The 12,480-nt window shown below is 34.0% G+C and overlaps 3 protein-coding genes across 4 annotated transcripts; 1 reads left to right on the forward strand and 2 right to left on the reverse strand.

The window, feature by feature from the left end:
* Positions 1–4,777: 4,777 nt before the first annotated feature.
* LOC9310080 (pectinesterase inhibitor 3) lies at positions 4,778–5,749 on the reverse strand. The gene has a single exon (XM_021023879.1). The coding sequence runs from the start codon at positions 5,688–5,690 to the stop codon at positions 5,076–5,078; it is 615 nt and encodes a 204-aa protein (XP_020879538.1). The 5' UTR covers positions 5,691–5,749; the 3' UTR covers positions 4,778–5,075.
* Positions 5,750–7,766: 2,017 nt separating this feature from the next.
* Positions 7,767–9,100, reverse strand: LOC9310081. The gene has a single exon (XM_021020220.1). The coding sequence runs from the start codon at positions 8,678–8,680 to the stop codon at positions 8,027–8,029; it is 654 nt and encodes a 217-aa protein (XP_020875879.1). The 5' UTR covers positions 8,681–9,100; the 3' UTR covers positions 7,767–8,026.
* A 1,007-nt stretch (positions 9,101–10,107) lies between these two features.
* Positions 10,108–11,982, forward strand: LOC9310082 (auxin-responsive protein SAUR71). 2 transcript variants are annotated; one of them, XM_021020214.1, is made up of 3 exons: positions 10,108–10,216; positions 10,756–11,278; positions 11,586–11,982. In XM_021020214.1, the coding sequence occupies exons 2-3, from the start codon at positions 10,813–10,815 to the stop codon at positions 11,615–11,617; spliced, it is 498 nt and encodes a 165-aa protein (XP_020875873.1). In that variant the 5' UTR covers positions 10,108–10,216; positions 10,756–10,812; the 3' UTR covers positions 11,618–11,982. The 2 variants fall into 2 exon arrangements, with proteins under 2 accessions (XP_020875873.1, XP_020875874.1); XM_021020215.1 differs by having other exon boundaries at positions 10,111–10,216; positions 10,809–11,278.
* The last annotated feature ends 498 nt before the right edge of the window (positions 11,983–12,480 follow it).

Consider the following 12,480-nt stretch of genomic DNA (forward strand, 5'->3'; position numbering starts at 1 on the left):
TAAGGTCACATAATAAGTTTTATCTACCAAATAGGCTTGGGCACGAAGCGGATATCCGGAAAATTTGGGATATTCGTTATTCGATTCGATTTAACCGAATACTTGATTTTGTGATTTGCTTAGATCCGAAAATTTCCGGATATTCGGAATATCGAATATCCGGATTTTTTTGTGATATTTGCGGATATCCGCTTCGATACTTCTGCACTTATTAAAATCCTAAAAAGCTAAGCGCTCGCATGTAAAACTACGAAAAAAATATAAAATTTGGGAAAAAGAAGTCGTCACAAGATTTCAACTTCTTATTTTTAAGGGATATTGATTTTTTTTTTTAATAAATTCCACTTCACTAATAAAAACTATTAAATTGTGTCACAAATACATGTCCGAAGGATAAAAAACTGAGTTTACAAATACAAGCCAAAAATATATTACGATATACATATATATATATATATTTCTAATATATATCGAAAAATACGGATCGAAGCGGATATCCGACTTTAAAAAAAACAATATTTGTTATTTGCTTCGGTTTTTACGAATACTACATTTTCCTATTTGATTTGCTCCAAAATATTACGGATATTCAAATTTTTCGAATCGAATCAAAACGAATACCGAATCGAAGCGGATCTAATGAATATTTTGTCTAGGCCTACTACGAAAGACTAAACCTCCATATTGACCACTGTAAACCCTTTGAATGACCCCACAACAAGCAGAGTAAAGAAAACAGTAACCTCTTTGTTAGTTTAGGTTCGATCCAAAACTTATTTGGCAAGAATGCTAATTAAATATTCTATATACAAATATAAGTGAAGGTAAAATGTATGGAATGAATGGATGTCAATTCAAATAAGTGGCAGCGAGTCGCGACATGATGTCCCTGAGCAATAAATGCGTGAAGACAGACGTTCGGAGATTGGATGAATATAATAAGACCTTAATTATGAAGTTATGGATTTTGAGGCCTATAGTATTATTTTTTTATTTTGTTAATAATTATTCTCTTATAACAAAAGTAATACTATGCGACTGAAATTTATTATGAACTTCGAGTTCATGCATGTATTTAAGTTGGAATGATAGCAGACTCCAAGATTCTAGATCGTGTTTATCAGTACCAAAGAGAGCAAGAAGAGCTTGACGCGTTTCGAAACCGTCTCTGTGTCCAAGATCTATATGATATCCGCAGTAGAAAGTGGAAAATGAACAAGATTAACTCATATACTGTGCTAAAGATATATCCATAATCGATATCACATCAACGTATTTTAGCCGATTTAATGAATTCGACAGTTGGTGTTGTTGACATTATATGAATATTTAACCACAAAATACACCACTTGAGTTGGATGGATTATCAGAGAGCAACGAGGAAGTTTCGTTACGATTCCATGATTTTCTCGACTTCACTATATCACCTGTCCTGATATGCAGGATTTGTTATTTTCTATGTAAGAGTCAGAGAGTTGTGGATTAATCATCTACTGATCAACAGGTTCATTCTTTTGTAGGTTTATATGTGTCTCTTTATTTGTCGAATATTTGTACTTCTTGATAAGTTTATTTTTCTTTTCATCTATATATACATTTTTGGATGACTTTTAGCAAATAAATCCTGGAGTTGGAATGTATTTACGGATGAATGCCATTGGCATTAATTATTTAAATTTGAAAAATATTAATTAAAGATATTACCAACACGATTTCGAGAATCATAAATTCATATCTTCCTTAATTTTCTGAGTCATTAATGTGATAATCTTTAGAAAATATTTCTTTGTAAAAAAAATATCCACATTAATGAAGGCATTAAAATCGACACTAACAATTAAATTATTTAGATATTCAATTATTTTAAGATTCTTATATCTTATTTGATATTTTTTTTTAATATCTCATTCTTTAATTACTGCGTTTAGAATTTATTGGTTGTTACCTATTTTTTGGTAAAATTTATTGGTTGTTACTTAATAAGTAATTATGGTGCGTTTATTTTAGTTAATATCTAATTTAAAGGATTTGTTTTCTTTTATTATTAATAAACGAATAACATGTATAGAAATAAAAGATTTTTCTTGCGACTCTATAATAAAAATATTAAACCCTTATTTTCTACATTTCTTACACATAATATCCTCTTATTCAATAACAAAAAATATATATTGCATATTTTTAAAAATATTTATAATATTTAAATTATATAAAAAGTTTGTAATATTAATATTATTTCAACTCTATACAAATTTAATATATATGTATATATACCTTATGGGAACCATTTAAAAGAAATTTTTAAATTGACTTGAATTATATAGCTTTTAAATAAAAGTATTATTAAAAAGAAAAATAACTAAATGATGTTTAATTTCACGGGACGGGTAATATGATGGGACGGGTTTGGGTTGATATTTATAAAAGATAGTATACCACGGGTGAAATCCTAAAATTAACAATCAAAATAATCTATCAAACAAATTACATTTTGATTTTTTTAAGAAAATAACTAAATGATGTTTAATTTCACGGGACGGGTAATATGATGGGACGGGTTTGGGTTGATATTTATAAAAGATAGTATACCACGGGTGAAATCCTAAAATTAACAATCAAAATAATCTATCAAACAAATTACATTTTGATTTTTTTAAGAAAATATAGTCTCGCGGTGTACCGCGGGTTAAAATCTAGTATTAATATATTATTGGAAAGAAAATTGACGGAAAAAGAACAAACAATAAAGAAGGGCCTCTCACGGCAAATCCCACCTGACGTGGTCACACTCCCACCCCATTTTACATTGGCGTTAATTGCTTTTGGTCACATGAGCTGGTTTGCGACATCTCTTTCGCCGTGGACCTGGATTAGTCAAATCTATTTAAAGAAAATACATTTTACAACTTCCTTGAAATTTAAAGAAAACATTTATAAAAAGTTAAAAAAAAACTAACTTAAAGAAAACATGGCTTTCAACTATCGGGAAAAGGGCCTTTTTCAATCTGAACAATTTTTAAAGTGTGTTTTTTAACCCGAACAAACGATCAATGCTGATTTATACCCCAACGCTTAAAAATTTCAAATTACCTACTTCAACTCTTATTTTAGTACGTAATTACGAGTCCACGTTAACGGAAATTAGTCAACTGTGACGGTTTCTGAATCAAATGATACATATTGGTCGAGGTGGCATGTTTTTTAAACAAAACGACGTAGTTTTACGTTTAAAGATTCAATTCTTTTTTAAAATGCAAAACCAGAGATTCGAACATGCGACCTTATCTTAGTCTCATTGAATCAGATGTTGTGTGTTCGAGTCTCCGGTTTTGTATTTTTCTAAAAATTTGAACCCTAAAACGCAAAATGACATTGTTTTGTTTGAAAAACATGTCATCTCGACCAATATGTGTCATTTGATTCAGAAACCGTTACAGTTGACTAATTTCCGTTAATGTTGACTCGTAATTACGCACTAAAATAAGAGTTGAGGTAAGTAATTTGAAATTTTTAAGCGTTGAGGTATAAATCAGTGGATTGAAAAACGCACTTTAGAAATTGTTCAGATTGAAAAAAGCCATTTTCCCTTCAACGATATAACTACTTTCAGAAATGTACAGAAATTTGTTTAGTTTCTAGAAAAATATGTAAACAAAATATTTATTTATTTCAGACTGATCACTGTGTTTTGTATATACAGTAACAAAATTAGGAACGTCGTTAACTATTTAAAGAAGCACAAAAACAAAAAGTCTTAAATGATTGTACATGCATGTGACCGTTTATTTAAGAATTACTTTTATAAAATGTTCATTAGATGCATTGCGTAGGGGTTTTCTTTTTGATAACAAACCAATGTTTCTATTTGGTAAAAAAAAAAAAACTTCGTCGACTGGAAAATGTAAAATTTACTGTAAAATAGAAAATGATGATAACTATTAACTTTAGATGGAAACAAAATTGTTCGTTTATTTTCTAAGGCCCAAAATTATCGTATATATATATTTGAAAATAACTAAATAATTGGAATTTTTTCTGTGGATTTTTCTGTCATATGTATATGCTACTAACATGGGTGAATTAGGAAATGAAACATTCAAGATATTTTTTGGGAATTTGAGTAAATTATCAAAGGAGGAAACTAAGATCTTAATGAACAAGCATGAGCTGGAATGATTCAAGGGACCCAAGATTTAAAGTACATATTCTTTTATTGATATCAATTATAAAAGTTAGTACAAAATGCTGAATATAATTGGATAGGAAAATGAATATGTACAATAGTCAGCTAGTGAATTCTTAGATAAAAAAATGTCGACCTTTTCTCATGCCTTTTCAGCGTTTTATATGACGTTCATCTTAGACCGGATCCAAATCTCTACTGGCGAGCTCACGCCGCTAGCTTCCTCGCGGCGCTCTGGATCTTGATCGAAGCCATTTTATTTGTGATCCCGGACTTATCAAGAGCCTTAACAAGATGATGCTATATCGATGTTGGGCTTTATTGCTGGGCCTGGCTTCTCATGAGCTTTGGTCAAACATTTATCTATAGTTTATGCCTTTATGGGTTATACTTTATTTATACTCATACGTTATAGTCGCTGAGATATCGAGTTTCAGTTTCATATCAAGACAAAATCATATGACGTACGAGAGTTCCAAGTCTATCTTTAAATCGAATCTCAACGGATCCATAATACCTTGTAGTGACATAGAGGATAAAATAACATTTATTTAATATTCCATCATCAGAACTACGAAAAGGGACATTGTCTAATTTCAAAACTCATTTTCTATCTTAGAGAGATAATCTCACAGTTAAAACACACGAATAAAAATTAAAAACAAACACACACTTACAATCGAATCTCAACGGATCCATAATACCTTATAGTGACAAAGACGATAAAATAACATTTATTTAATATTCCATAATCAGAACTACGAAAAAGGAAATTGTCTAATTTCAAAATTCATTTTCCATTTTAGTAGAGATAATCTCACAATTAAAACACACGAATAAAAAAACCAACATACAACCACGACCGTCCATTAAACGATCTAGTGCATTAACATCAAAGATGTACGTCGTGGGGTTTGCCACGTGTCTCATCTAGCTGGTTGATCATGTAAAGCGCGTTGCTCGTAACCCTGGCCACCTTCGTCATCCACTGTTTCACCTCCGTTTTGATATCACCGTCGATCTCTTCAAACCCATCGAGACACGTGTCGTCATCGGTAAGCGCCGCGCTAGCCCACGTCTGTGCATTGCTCATCTGCCACCGGAACTCTTTAGACGAACCCCCAGAGATACGGAGGTGCTTCAAAACACCGAGGGTGCGGCTTAAATCGTCCACCGAGTCTCCAATCATCTCCACACAGTCCACAAGCGCCGCTTTCTCTTGCCTCTTCTTCCCCACCGAGTCTCGCACCACCGTGAGTTTCTTCGCGGCGCTTTGAGCGTGGGAGAGGCTGATTTTGACGGCGGCTTGAGCTAGGTCACGGCGGTTGGTGATGGTTGGACCGGAGTAAGATGAAAGAGTACGGACGCATAGTGATGGGTAGCTCGCGTGTTCGCAGGAGGAATGAACGATATCTTTTGCACCATTATGACGACCGTGTACGGTGGTGGCGGTGACAATGATGGCGAAGGCAATAGCGAGGAGGAAGAGCTTGTGTGGAGGAGCCATTCTCTATCGGCTTAGAGTGAGAGACCAAATTAGGGTTATGTCTGTAAATGAAAAGGAGAGTGGTGGTGGGTAAGAATTTAAAGTCGTAGGTCCGTGGAACATTACGTAATTACCCTCCGATATTTCCTTTGTTTACGTGTTTTACGTGCAATAAGATAGGGGTAGGAAGGTGAATGTAGCACCTCTTGATTATGGGGGAAATCTGTAAAATTAAATGCACCGCATATTACAGAACAGGGAAAGAGAATAGCGAATCCAGCAAAAATGTAAATAATATTTATTTGTTGCCTTCGCAGTTCGCACACAAAAAAAAAAATTATATGTAAGTAACGATACGAAAAAGAACAAAATTTGTGGAATTATTGGCGGACTGGTCACCAGTGCCCAATTATTTTCAAAGAGGTTTCAGAAGTTTGGGTCCACGTTTGGTTATGAAGTGACAAAAAAGGTTTCAGAGACAAAATCTTTATCTGCCATTAAATGGCTGCCATTTCTTTTGCTCGACTCTTGTTATCATTTGAGGGTAAATTCTACATTACATGCCATTAAAAAAAAACGAGTAAAACTTAATCAAAATTCATATTCTGATATTCAATTTGAAAACAAACAGCATATTTGATTGATCAAGTTTCCGTTGGTAAATTACTAAATCAAATAACACCAAACTGTTTTATCAACAAAAACATAACACCAAACTATGCTAAAGTTTTGGCCTCGGATAACTTTAATGATGCTTTCCTAGAAGGACCCACTTAATAGAAAATGTCACATCTTCGTATGTTTATTTGTTCCGGAGATCCAATTATACATGATCAGGTCCAATGTGTGAGAATAACTAATCTGAAAAGTACATTTGATCATGGCAGCCCCGGCTCAATATATTTGAGAGCCTTAGGGCCAAAAAAAAATTTTTTGGCCTATTATTATATACAAAGAGAAAATTTACTTAATTTTTAAAAATTTTGCGGAGTTCTTATAGTAAAAATTATTATTTTAAAAATTTTGGGCCTTTTTATACATTTTCTTATAAATAATTAGGCCTCTTAAAATATAATTCTCATATTAATAATATTTTTAAAAAATATTTGGACCTTTTTTATATGTAAATTTTTTTATTAAAAAAAAAGCCCCGGGCCGTCGCACCTCCGCCCTACCCATCTGAGCCGGGGCTGGATCATGGTCTTAGCAGCCTCTTTGGTTTGCGCAATACAAGGTTAACAGTAACGGAGACCGATTTCTTCACCATATCATGTTAAGGACCGTGCGATGATCGAAATATCCTAATAACTTCAATGACGTAGAATTTCAAAAATAAAAACTTCAATGATCATCAAAGTCTTTACTTAAGGTTTGTGTTCATATTTAAAGGTAAATATTGAAATTTATCCCACAAACATCTCAATGACTTCACTTGCATCAAAGTCTACATTTATACATGTTTTAAATTAATTTTTATATACAAATCTTGATGGCGATAATGATATTACATGCGTTAATGCAAATTTCATGTTTTAAAATATGATTTATATTGTTTATTCGGATTTAAATATGTTCAATTTTCATTTTTAAATTGCATTAATTAGCATTTGTAAAAAACATAATATTTAATCGATATTTTATTTTATATACTGGAAAAATTGTTTCAAAGAAGAATCCGAAAAGACTGGATTATCTCTGTAGCTATGTTAGTGCATCTCCAACCAAAGATACTGATGGTAGTTTCTCAATTATATTATTTTATTCAATAAATTATTTACTTAAATTTTAAATTATAGAAAAGAAAATCTGACCAATCATATAAATCTAACTATTAAAGTGGATGTCTCAGAGTTTCTTGTCTGGTTCTTTCTCCACCTTTTTCATTATTTTTTATTTTTTTCGTCAGAGAAACTACTAGATTGTCTTAGAGTTAAACCGAGCTTAAAAACCGGGTCGAATCAGACCAGACTAAGAATTGTACGTGGATTTCGCTGGTTTCACTTTTCAGGCTGGGACTGGAGCAACATGAACAAATACATGCGTACAGGCTACAGTCAAGTAACAGGTAAACATATATACTTTGTTACTGTGCTCAAATATTTGACCCCTTATCACGAATTCATTGCAATGGAAATGTTACAAAAGTTCGACTAGAAAAATGATAGGATTCAACAACAATTGATATTGATTTTCTTCTTGTTCAAGTGTTCCTTCCTGGTCTTTGTGTGAAAATTATTTACAAATTACAACTTAATCAACCAAAAAATACACTTTAAACCAAGAAAGTTTCTCAAGATTAAAAACTTAAAAGTTTGCGAAATAGGATTATCCTCTAATTTAGACACCTGCCGCCGTTACTAGCTCTGGGTGTCATCCCAAAACCTCACAACATTTCCGTTAATCACCGTTAAATCCACGTAACGATACCAACCGTCATCACCATTTCTCATCCTCACCACTCTTTCCCATTTCTCCCACCACTCACCGCCACAATTACCCAAACCGCCTCCGTAGCTAACGGCCGTTAACTCTCCGTCAACAGACTCAACACACCTCTCACCGTCAACATCAACGTCTACCTCATAGTACATCGTCAGCTTCCCTTTTGTCACTCCGTCATCATACATTAACGGCTCCGTTGTTGTAACCGTTTCCTTCACTCTAGCGGCAACCGTTTCTTTAACGGAACTCGTTCTTGATTGCGGCGCGTAAACCTCCGTTTTCGTAACCGTTTCCTTCACTCTAGCGCCAACCGTTTCTTTAACCGGACCGGTTATTGATTTCGGTTCGAGACGACCGGATTCGTTTTCCGATTTAGAACCGGTTAATTCCTCTATCAAGACACATGCATGGCCGTCTCCGACTCCGATGGTGGTGACTCTGATCCTCCAGAAACTGACGGCGGCAGTCACGACGGCGATCCATGTCCAGACGTTGTTGACGACGGCGAAAACACCGAAGCTAGCGTATTCAAATGCCAACGCCTCTAATGGAGATTCCAATGTCGACATCGATCTCTTTCTTGAAATGTTTGTGATTTGCAAAGAGGTGAGCGATTCAGTGGGTTATATAAAAGGAGAGAAGGGCGAGATGAAATCTAGGCCGTTGGATGAAGAGCAAGTTGAGTGAAGGAAGCTAAGCCGTTGGATGATGTGCAAGTGGAAGTGTATGTATGAATATTTTGGTAGATGCTGAGAATCGAGAGCGAAAGATGCCTTTGTCTTGAAGGAAGATGCGCATAGCCCAAAGAGTTATTCTTCTATCGATTTAATAATAGAAAACTAATAGACTTTCAATACGACTCTTTTTTTGTGTGCTTACGTTACGATTGTGTACATGACCGATGCAACATTTACTAGGTGGAGGATGTTCCGTGTTCGTCCATCACTAAATTTAGATAATTCTATTATGGATTTGAATTTTGAATATTATCAAAAGAAATTGAGTGAAATAAGTGGTGGACAATCGCTTATTAGTATAAACGTCGGTATTTTTTTTTTATTTTTAGTTAGAAACTTAGAATACAACTACATAGGAATACAATGACCAAATTACATTATAAAAGAGTCATATTTATATTAAAAATATACATAGGAGTCTTAGAAAAAGAAAAAAATCATAAATAACTTATATAGACAAACCATTTCAGCCCATCAGACTGTTCCTTATATAAGTTAATATTACGGCCCATTTAGACAGATCTTGTCTAATTCAAAAAAATAATTATGAGAAACTTAAGAATCAAAAACAATACACATGTGCGAAGATTTTGTCGAATCCATTCATGATCCACAGCAAAATCTATACACTAGTACAATCCATAATTATATAATCTTTTCTTTAGAATTAAAAACCCATCTGATTATAATGTTTTGACATAGTAAAATTATCTTATTTTAAAAGTTAATCGTCGTATCACTAAATATATCCTATGTAAAAAAAGGAATAAGATCACCTAAGTTAACTATTATAAGATCACATAATAAAAAGTCGGAAAAAAAATCACATAATTAAAATTACTTTAACAAGGAAGGCACGGACGGATAGTTGGATCGGGTGATATTTCATAATAAAGTAAGAGTAAAAGGATTAAATTGAAAATAAAGTAACAATCGGTATCGAGAAGAACGTGAGAAAATAAAACAGAAGAACCTGAAAAGGCGAAAGTGATGGGAAAGCCAACAAACAAATCTCTTTTTTTTGCGAGAGAGGGGTAGAATCAAAATGAAGAAACTCAAAACTATAAAATCCAAATAAAGCCTAATCGCTAATTTCTCTCCTCTCCCAAAATTCGCTTCTCTATTCGTTTTTTTTACCCCCACTAAATATTTAGATTCTCTATCGATTTTTTGTTTTAGTTTCAGTACTTAGAAAATTGTTTCTTTATCCGAGAACAGAAAAAACCTAAAAAAAAGATCGAAGCGAATCAAAATCAAAGAAATCTTCGGGAGCTCCTTTTTTTTTTTTTTTTTTTTTTTTCATGGTACTGTTCTTCATCGAGTCTCCATATATAGCGTAGAAAGCTTCAATTTCGTTTTCCTCTTCAGGTAATTTTTAACTTCTGATAATGTAATTTGCACGATTGCGTTTTAATCTCTTTCAGCGATGTGTTTTGATTTCATCTGAATTATTTACAATATCTGAGAACTTTGATTTAGCGGATCTAATCTGGAACTGTGAGCTTCGTGCGTTTGTGGTATCGGATTCGCTTTGTATCTGTTGATTTTGCTAGGAAAAGTGAACGAAATTATGTAAAAACTTAGGGTTTGATGTTCTTGAGATAAGAATTAGACCCTAATATTTGGGAAAACATTCCTTGATAATGACGGCTTTGGGATCTGCCTCTGTGTGTATGTGGGTGGGTCCTCTGTTTTGCTTGATGGTATTCTTTTCTTTATTTTGGTCAGGACCTAACCTATATAGTAAATTAGTAATGCTTCAAATTGATTTAGAGAAGTCAATAAACTTAGTTAATTGATTTTTAATTCTCTCTCTTTACATAGAGTTGTGTGTAATGTGGATTTCCCTTATTTTGATGCAATTGAGTCAAAAACTAACCAAATAGTTTGTGATATTGTAAATGCAGCTACAAGGGAAGAAGAAGATCATATGTGACATTTGATTTTTCGTTTTTATTAGGCAGATGGATGAAAACAATGCGGCAAAGTTAACCGGCATCAGGCAGATTGTGAGGCTTAAGGAGATTTTGCAGAAATGGCAAACCGTCACCATAGGGCCCAAGTCAGATGTTCCTCCATTGGCAGCTGGAAAGCAAGCGGTTGCAATGATTTCGCCCGCGATCAACAAGAGGCTATTAGATGTCAAGAACGGTGACTCCGATGAGGAAAACTGCCAAAGCCCTGAGCCGCCTCATGATGTTCCTAAAGGGTATCTTGCGGTTTATGTTGGACCGGAGCTAAGGAGGTTTATCATACCGACAAGCTATCTTAGCCACTCTCTGTTCAAGGTTTTGCTTGAGAAAGCAGAGGAAGAGTTTGGGTTTGATCAGAGCGGCGCCCTCACCATCCCTTGCGAGGTCGAGACTTTCAAGTACTTGCTTAAGTGCATGGAGAACAATCTTAAAGATCTTCATCCTGATGACAACTCTGGTAAGCCCAATGACCCCACTCTAATCTAGAGATCATACCGTGAGCTCAAATCCTGTTGGCCAGCCAGGCTTAATCAGGGACTGGGTCTAAAAACCATGAAGAATCGGGGCTAAAAACATGATGGGTTCAAAATGGGCCGGGCCAAGCCCGTTAAGGCTATAACAGCTTCCCTATTTCGATGATCTTAAACCAACCCCATTAACATTCACAAGATTGTTTGATGAGAAATCAAACAAAAAGATTAGTTATTAGACACTGTTATACTGATTCTTGAGAGGCACTAATGGTTTTGTCTTGTCTTTTGCAGATGGGGATGCAGTAGCAGCAAAGGAAGAGTAAATACAAGTCAAGTGATAAAAACTCTTAAAACATTTCTTTTGTTACAATGATTCTTGTTATCCTTTAATCATATACTGATGGAAATTGTCAATTAGGGATGTTTACCTTGGGGTGTAATTGTAAAATCAGATTATCTTTGTGTTTTCCTGGTTTTCCCTCCATTCTTTTTCAAGGAGGATTTAAGTTTTTAGGACATGTATGTTAGATGTGAAGGATTTGGTGGTCAAAGTGATAAGAAACAAAAAAATAACTTCTTGTACGAAAATATGTGCACATTTCTTGTCTTCTTCTCCAATGTTATTATCGAAAACGATTGTTGTGTATCAATCAAGTAGGCTAATGAATAAATAATGCAACAATGTGGGGAATATGGATTGTGGTCTAATTGTCAAGAACTGGTCGGATTATTTGGTATATCATAAAGTTCTTAATTGAGGTTACATATATCATATCTGTAGTCTAATATGTTGTTCAGTCTACTGTTATGGACCTTATGGTTCATGCCAATTTTGTTGCAACGCGATAATGTTCTTATAGACTACAACATTCAAAATTTCGAATGCAGGAAAGACACAACTTCACCCTTTTTTTAAGAGATTATGCCTGTGCTATTGGACCAAAGTCACCAAACACTACTTATTTGCTTTTCCATGTGTTTTCCAATCTCCAAAACGCAGTACTGTACCCCATACCAAGTCTTGCATTCGTCAGCCACGGTTAACCATATTCATGTCTAGTGGTTCGTAGAAAAGTTTTTCGTTTTTCTAGATAGAGCCCAAACTTTCACATAAAGCAAAAATATGTTTAATTGCTTTTTTCTTTTCATTCTGCATTTTACCAAACAAAATCATTTTCTTACATGA

This window comes from Arabidopsis lyrata, assembly GCF_000004255.2.
Source record: "Arabidopsis lyrata subsp. lyrata unplaced genomic scaffold ARALYscaffold_6, whole genome shotgun sequence".
Classification (NCBI taxonomy): Eukaryota; Viridiplantae; Streptophyta; class Magnoliopsida; order Brassicales; family Brassicaceae; genus Arabidopsis; species Arabidopsis lyrata.

Coding starts and splice junctions, on each gene's coding strand:
- LOC9310082 (XM_021020214.1), top strand. CDS start 10,813: ATGGATGAAAACAATGCGGCAAAGTTAACCGGCATCAGGCAGATTGTG. Junction 11,279..11,585: donor TCATCCTGATGACAACTCTG/GTAAGCCCAATG, acceptor TGTCTTTTGCAG/ATGGGGATGCAGTAGCAGCA.
- LOC9310080 (XM_021023879.1), bottom strand. CDS start 5,690: ATGGCTCCTCCACACAAGCTCTTCCTCCTCGCTATTGCCTTCGCCATC.
- LOC9310081 (XM_021020220.1), bottom strand. CDS start 8,680: ATGTCGACATTGGAATCTCCATTAGAGGCGTTGGCATTTGAATACGCT.